Below are 8,130 nucleotides of genomic sequence, written 5' to 3'. Positions count from 1 at the left end.
TTGTCTGGGCCATAGGGTGGAGGAATGCATAGAATCACAGTGCCTGGCAAAACCATTAACAAGTAATGAAGTTTTTTATTATTTTTCTATGTTTGTAATCGAAAAAAAGTAAACTGCCTGTTGCACCAGGCACAGCCAAAGTGTGGTGCCACACTTACCCCCACTAAACTCTTCCCATACCCCTGGGGGTATGCGTACCACACTTTGGGAAATATTGGTCTAATCCAATGTTTCCTGAAGTTGCTCCTACAGACCTCTGGGGTCCTTAAAACTGCTGATGTGGTCCATGGCAAATTAAAATTAATTTTGGTATGCATGAAGAATGTCAGGGGGGTCCACGAGAGGTTTAATAAAAAGTAAAATGATTGTGACCCATTTTCATTATTACGAAAGTTAAAAATAAATAGTAATAAATAAATTGGTAGTCATTTTTAAGTCCTAACATAAATGTTTGTTCTGTGATTAAAGTTATTGCTGGAAAAGTATGAATGGTGTGATTTTTTTTTGATTTTATTGTCAAATCTCAGATTGTTTATCCAAAAAAATTGTTAATTAAAAAATGGGCACGATTCTTAAATTATGTAAAGCATTCAAAGAAATTAACATATTTTAAAAATTATATAGAACAATAAGTTAACAATTTGAGTTTCTGAATACTTTAAATTTCTTTGCATATATGTAAAATTTTAAATAGTAAACTTTCAAATAAATATTTCTCAAAAAAATATGTCTTTAGAGCATTTTTTATTAAACTGTCAGAGCTACACCTAATTCACCTATTTTTGATTGTCTTAGGTGCAGTCTTGCCTCAATGTTCAGTAGGTGTTTTATTCCAATTACAAACAACAGCTTTTTCTTTGTTCTTTTTTAAGATTAGATTGCTGTTGACCCAATGTTAAAATTGTTCACAATTTTTTGCCAGCTTACATCTTTATCCAGTTGTCTGATGATTTCTATTTTCACAGTTACATTCAGTTCCAAACATTTTCTTTACACGCCTTTTCCATTTATCCCACATTCATTTTCTACTTTTTGCATGATTAATTTATGTTGTATAAATGGTAGCATCACCATTAAGCAGAATCTGACAATTGCTGTTGATGACTAGTAGTGCAAAAAGTTTGGTTTTGAGAAAAATTATGTTTCCTAGAAATTGGATTGGTAACGCTGAGTACCTCAAGTCAAAAAAAAAAAATTGCATATACTTTAATAACAATCAAAATATATTTTTTTTTTCCCTTTTTACTACATAAAAAAAATAATAATAAACAAAAAATTATATTTATTCATAATAAATATAAATAAAAGTTATATTATAAATAACATTTATTAGGATCAATGAGAAGGATGAAATTGTTTATGGTGAGATGACAGTTCATCATAATTTGGTTCCTAGATATAGCGATATGGACTTTAGGTCTCATTTAGGTCTTTCTAGAAGCATTGTCGAAGTAAGTCTCTGCTAAGAATTGTTAGTTGTAATAACTATCTACAGAAAAATTGCTTTATTCAACATTTTTAGCTTTTTATTAATACTAAAGCACATAACAAACCTTTCCTATTAGAAAAATCGCACAAAAGCTAAAAATACACACGTGCACACTGTAACAGTTCAATGTGTAGATACTGGAGGTTTCTGTATGACACTATTGTCTGGGCCATAGGGTGGAGGAATGCATAGAATCACAGTGCCTGGCAAAACCATTAACAAGTAATGAAGTTTTTTATTATTTTTCTATGTTTGTAATCGAAAAAAAGTAAACTGCCTGTTGCACCAGGCACAGCCAAAGTGTGGTGCCACACTTACCCCCACTAAACTCTTCCCATACCCCTGGGGGTATGCGTACCACACTTTGGGAAATATTGGTCTAATCCAATGTTTCCTGAAGTTGCTCCTACAGACCTCTGGGGTCCTTAAAACTGCTGATGTGGTCCATGGCAAATTAAAATTAATTTTGGTATGCATGAAGAATGTCAGGGGGGTCCACGAGAGGTTTAATAAAAAGTAAAATGATTGTGACCCATTTTCATTATTACGAAAGTTAAAAATAAATAGTAATAAATAAATTGGTAGTCATTTTTAAGTCCTAACATAAATGTTTGTTCTGTGATTAAAGTTATTGCTGGAAAAGTATGAATGGTGTGATTTTTTTTTGATTTTATTGTCAAATCTCAGATTGTTTATCCAAAAAAATTGTTAATTAAAAAACGGGCACGCTTTAGCTAGTAATTTCAATAAATATTACTTTAAATATCAAAATTGTTATATTTATATTTTATTTTTATGTTACCAATCACCATTCCAGTGATAAATTTGTATTTGCTATTATATAGTTGTGTACAGTTATTTCACTGAGGTTCATGGTCAAGTTTTTGCTATGAGAAGGGGTCCATGGGCATAATAAGTTTGGGGACCATTGGTCTAATCAATTACAATTACTGATTTTGCTAAATAAATGATATCTGGAGTGATTTGAGAATAACACAAGTGACTGAAGATCAACTTGCAAATGATTGGCACTACTGTAGAGGGAAGCATTTTATGGACACTGCTATGCAGACTTCATGAGGAATAAATTCCTGTTAAAAAATTATGAATATCAGATAATGTTTTTAAGTCCAATCTTGAAAAATATTTGCACAATGTTCAACAATTGTGGCATAAATATGATCATTGAGAAAAATGACTTTTCTCAATCACATTGCTCGATCCCTCAATAAACCTTCTGACATATAGCAATGTACTGTACCTTACATGACCACACCCTTCACCTTTGCTTCAATTTCCATTCAGAGTTTTCAGTGCACCACGTGTCCAAACAAATTCTGATTTGTGAAATACTAGATGCTGGATTATCATCAAACAATTTTGGATTAATGACTACTTTTCAGAGAATGAAGGTTTAACAGACATTCTGGATTATCAGATGCTAAATTAACAAACTTTATTGTATTTATGGATTAGTGACCCTAAATGGTACCAGTCAAAAAACAAACTACATACTTTGGCTTGCCAAATTAAAATCAATAACAGCTATTAGAAAGTATGATGTGTTTGCCATAATGTAAAGCATACTTTCTTCTAACAGCCATTATTGACTTTATTCTGCAAGCAAGAGCATATAGAGCTTACCTTCTCTTCAGTTATCATCATTTTTAGAGTTATTAACAGGAGATGCAAATAAAATAAGTTAGTTCTAAATGATAAAATTATTATATAAAAATTTTAAAATTTAGACTCAATTATTTACTGCACAGTTTTGACATTTGTGCATTTTTAGTTATTTTTTAAATAACAATAAGACAATGAGAAACTAAAGAACAAAACTGCACATAGACTTTTTGATCATCCTGTATAATTTTGTTATACTATAATTTAATGCAAATTAACTGCAGCTTATCTGTGTTTAAAGGAAATTTAAACACAGAAAGGCAATAATGTCCTCTTGTGATGTAACTTTCATTTCTCTGACAAGGTTCAAAATTATTCTCAGAATACAGTTTGTTATGTTGTGTGATGACTGTTATACTTGGAGGTAATTTGGTTATCTGTCTGTAAGTGCAATCTTAACTTTCCACTTTATTCAGGTTAAGTTACATTCTTTGTACTCAGAAAACTCTTCCATTTCTGCATTGAACAGGTTTTTGACATATAATAAAATTTAACATAGGAAAAAAAAAATACACTTTCTAAAGGATTTTTCCATTTAGACAGGTTTCCATTTTAGAACCTGAATAAAATGGAAAAAATTTGAACAGGTTTTGCTGTATTAAATTTATTTTCTGTATGTCAGACAATTCACTTTTAGAATGAAGAGTCAAAACAATTTCTTTAACTGTATTTTAAACAAAACATAAATTTCCTATTAAAAACAATAAGAATTTAAATATATTACCTGTTACTTAATTTATTTTCTCGTGTTTGAACTACTTTTAATGGTTTATTTATCTTGGGCCACATAGATGCTACACAAAAATTATAAATAACATTTAATAAAATAATTATTTTTGTAATGAATTTCAAGAGTAATTATTACCAGGTGGTGGTGGTTTCTTTTGATTATTCCAAACAACAAGAACTTTAGATAAACTGGGGGCTTGGACTACTTTCAAAATAACTTGAAACAGGCTTTCTAACCTGTCATATGTTAATATAACAGCTGTAAAACCTTGAGACTTTGGTGCAATAACAGGTAGAAACAGAGGAGCAGAAACACCAAACTGTAAAAAGAAATTTGATCTTAAATGTAACAAGTAAATTATCAGAATAAATAAAATCATTGTTTACAAGGTCAGAAAGATTAATATTTCAATATTAATTAAATCAAAAAGTTTAAATTTATGAACTATAGCTTTTAAGAATTCCACAGACAATCAAATTAATAAATTATGTAGTAATACATTACTTTGCTTAAAAATTAATTTAAATTTAGGAGAAGTTATATCATTTGATTTTTATTTTGTTGCTGATAAATAATCTATTCTATTGAATAATAGGTTAATAAACAAATTTTAAATTAAATGATACATTATGAGAAATACAAAAAAAATATAAGTTTCATAGAAAAAATTATGCATTGATTTACATTTTAATACATCAGTTTATCAGATGCTAAAGATTTATTCAATTAAAGTATTATTAAGTTATGTAAATTTGTTCAGATGTTTTAATTTAAAAAAAAAGTAAGATAATGCTCATGTATCTTAAATAAAAAAACATCTCTAATTATTTTTGCACTATTTTCTTCCATATCTGTTACCATCTTTTGGATACTTTGCAAATTCCATTAATGTAAACATTTTTCTTTGTCTGTCAAAAATGCATCATCAAAATCCAAATAAATATTTTAGATACATTTTCAAATAGGAAATATTTTTCTACTCAAACTATTAGAAGTTAAACCAATGGTGTTCCAAAATAATATCTTCATATTTATTACTATAAAAAAATTATTTTGTATATACAGTAAAACATGTGTAAAGTGGAATCACACTAGTACCAAATACTTTTTTCAGTTTGGTAGGTTTCCATTTTAAACAAGTATTTTTTTAACATAAAAAAATCACTCCATTCCAAAGAATTAATTCCATTCTATTCAGGTTTTACTGTAGTAAATCCTAAAATATTAAAATTAAAATATTCAATTTTATTAATTTTAAATTATAATTTTTGCTGTTGTTATTTATTTAAAAATTTTATTTAAAATGTAAAAAAATATTCTATCTGTATGTTCAATGCTAAAGATTGCCTAAACTACCTTGAAAATGGTTTGTGGCTAAATTATTTTTTGGTAAAAATGTAGTAGTGTTTTTTGAATTAATTAATATATTATAAAGACAAGTTTTGAATTATTTTAAATATAATTTTTCATTTCAACAAAAACCTTAACTTTTTGTTGAAATGAAAAACTGTATTTTCAGATTGCTTAATCTATGTTTTCAGTTTCTCTGTTGTTTTTATTTGTTATGATTGCAAAGTTTGACTATTAAAATTAACATGAATCATAAAAATAATGTACCTTTCTAGGAAAATCATTNTAGTCGAACGGTACACACTCGGTAAGTAATCCTATAATTTTTTGTTTATAGCATAGTTTATACAGATTATTCCCAAAAAATTATACGTATTTTGGAAATGTTGAGTGGAATTAGTCTAGAATCGGTTAATTTTATAGAAGAAAACCTTTCGAACAGCCTTAGTCCGTGAAGTTCCCACCTATCGGGCTGCGATTAGCTCATGTATTTAATCGTTCCTACAACGTAATTTTCGGTTAGCGTGGAACGTATCTAAGCGTTATAGGGGGGTCTACTGTACAAACAAAAACTTAAGTGTAACAAAAAAAATTGACAAGATGGAATTTTTCTGGTATTTTTTCATTTTTACCATGTTGAAATCTATAAGAAAACGTATAAAAATCCTATGCAGTTTTTTACTTGCAGGCCTGTGTAATCAGTTATCCGAACAATCCTAGTCTCCAATTGATTTGGATAAATGACGCTCTACTGTAATTAATGTAGATTTAAATAAAAATAATACAAACTAATGTATTCAACTATTTTTTGAATACATCAGTATACATATACAGATACAGTAAAATCTGGTTTAAGATGTTCCCAAATGAGATGTTTTCCCACCTAAGTTGTCCAAATTCCGTGGTCTCATTATTTGCCCATTATAAGACGTGTTTAAAATTCCAGCATAAGATATTCCTGCACGAGATGTTACAAAATATCAGTCTCTGAAGCAATTTTTACCTGCTTAAAATGATCATGATCAGTGGTATTTTTCTCTGCATCCTCTAGTCTTGACAGAAGAGCATTGTAATGTTCAGTATTACTGACATTGGGAATTAATACTGAAATTTATAAACTTAATTAATTTAATGGCTCAATGATAACAAACTTTGAAATTGAAATTGTCAAAATTTAATTACAAATAAATTTCATTAAATTTGATTCCTGCCTATTTAATGTTCAGAAATTGAAATTATACTTTTGATTTTCTGACAAATTTTGTATTTGAATTTGAAAATTACTCCTTTCCAAAATTTTAAATTTCTTGCTGTGATTGGTTTAAAAAAAATCTCTTGACTAACAGTGATTTTAAAAACAGTATAAATAGGTTGTTTTCATTTGGTATCTCTACCTTCCAACAAAGTTCTACATCTTTTATCATATTGTAAGTATACAGTATACAGTATTACACCATATTGGCCTAAATATTACACAATGTTTTTCTTAGACTATTACATTTTAGTAGGCTGCACTAAAAACAAGAAAGATACTATAGACCAGTACTTTAATAAAGCTGTAGCTATTACATTTCATTGTAACCACTTATAAAATCAAATATCTAGATTACAAAAATTTTTTGCCATTTCCATTTAAGACATTTTCAAAAATGTCTTAACAGGTTTTACTGTACACAAATTTTCAAGAACTTTGTAAATGCTGTAAATATGTTTCTTCTTCTGCTATATTATTAAAAAAGCTGGCAACAATGTCGCTGAACTTTTCAGACATTCTTTACTTGTGTTCGTCCTTAATAATTGCTATTGTTACCTTTAAATCTTCAGATTTACATAAAATTTCTAATATGATGGCGTACTCAAAGTGGGGATAATTTAGCCATTAAATATCTTTAAAATATTACCCTCTCCCACCTCTCCTTGAGATCTTTTGGTCTAATTTGAATGAAAATTATGATTAATAACAGAAAAGAAAATATTTATCTCAGAGAATTTCATAAAAAATAATAATTTTTATATTTTTTTCACTCACCCAGACCTAAAGTTCAAGGTGAGAAAATATTAATTTCTTAAAACTATGTAATTAATATATTGAAAAAAGTAGAATTCAGTTGATTTATTCTATCAAAAGTTATAAAAAGAACCACTAAAAATGTTAATATCAGAAGTGTAATAGTTTTTGAAAAAATTTTTGAAACACATATATTTAATTTTTGATAAACTAAAAATTCGTACAATTAAAAAAATAAAAAATCATAACTTGGAGACTTTTTGAGATATGGCCCCCACTTCCTTAATATCTCCCAAACCAATGATCTGATTTTCCTGAAAATTTCTAGGAATATTTTTCCCTATACACAAACCTCCCTGTAAAATTTCAGAAATTTTTGAAAAATGTACAGGAATTGTTAAACATCAAATTGGATGAAAAAAATCCCTTTTTTGCATTTCCGAATGTTTCAAAGTCCTACATCCAAAAATAAAAAATCTTGGGGTCATTTTTGATTGATCACTGTACCTTTACTCTGTTATAAAACAGCCAGAAAAGTATAAATANCTTGGAGACTTATTGAGATATGGCCCCCACTTCCTTAATATCTCCCAAACCAATGATCTAATAACATTAATTTTCCTGAAAATTTCTAGGAATATTTTTCCCTATACACAAACCTCCCTGTAAAATTTCAGAAATTTTTGAAAAATGTACAGGAATTGTTACACATCAAATTGGATGAAAAAAAATCCCTTTTTTTGCATTTCCCAATGTTTCAAAGTCCTACATCCAAAAATAAAAAATCTTGGGGTCATTTTTGATTGATCACTGTACCTTTACTCTGTTATAAAACAGCCAGAAAAGTATAAGTAATGTGAGTTTTTCGAC

General features: G+C 28.3%; 1 protein-coding gene across 1 annotated transcript; it reads right to left on the bottom strand.

The window, feature by feature from the left end:
• Positions 1–3,445: 3,445 nt before the first annotated feature.
• LOC111617038 (exostosin-2-like) lies at positions 3,446–6,356 on the bottom strand (the record flags this gene model as incomplete). The annotated part of the gene is made up of 4 exons (XM_023358378.1): positions 3,446–3,966; positions 4,038–4,221; positions 5,520–5,555; positions 6,256–6,356. Coding segments are annotated over 4 exons (395 nt in total), but the record flags the coding sequence as incomplete, so codon positions are not given.
• Positions 6,357–8,130: the final 1,774 nt, after the last annotated feature.

The sequence above is a fragment of the Centruroides sculpturatus genome, unplaced genomic scaffold, assembly GCF_000671375.1.
Source record: "Centruroides sculpturatus isolate CEXI.00-Female unplaced genomic scaffold, Cexi_2.0 scaffold3960, whole genome shotgun sequence".
Taxonomy (NCBI): domain Eukaryota; kingdom Metazoa; phylum Arthropoda; class Arachnida; order Scorpiones; family Buthidae; genus Centruroides; species Centruroides sculpturatus.
This window is presented reverse-complemented; position numbering and strand designations above follow the sequence as displayed.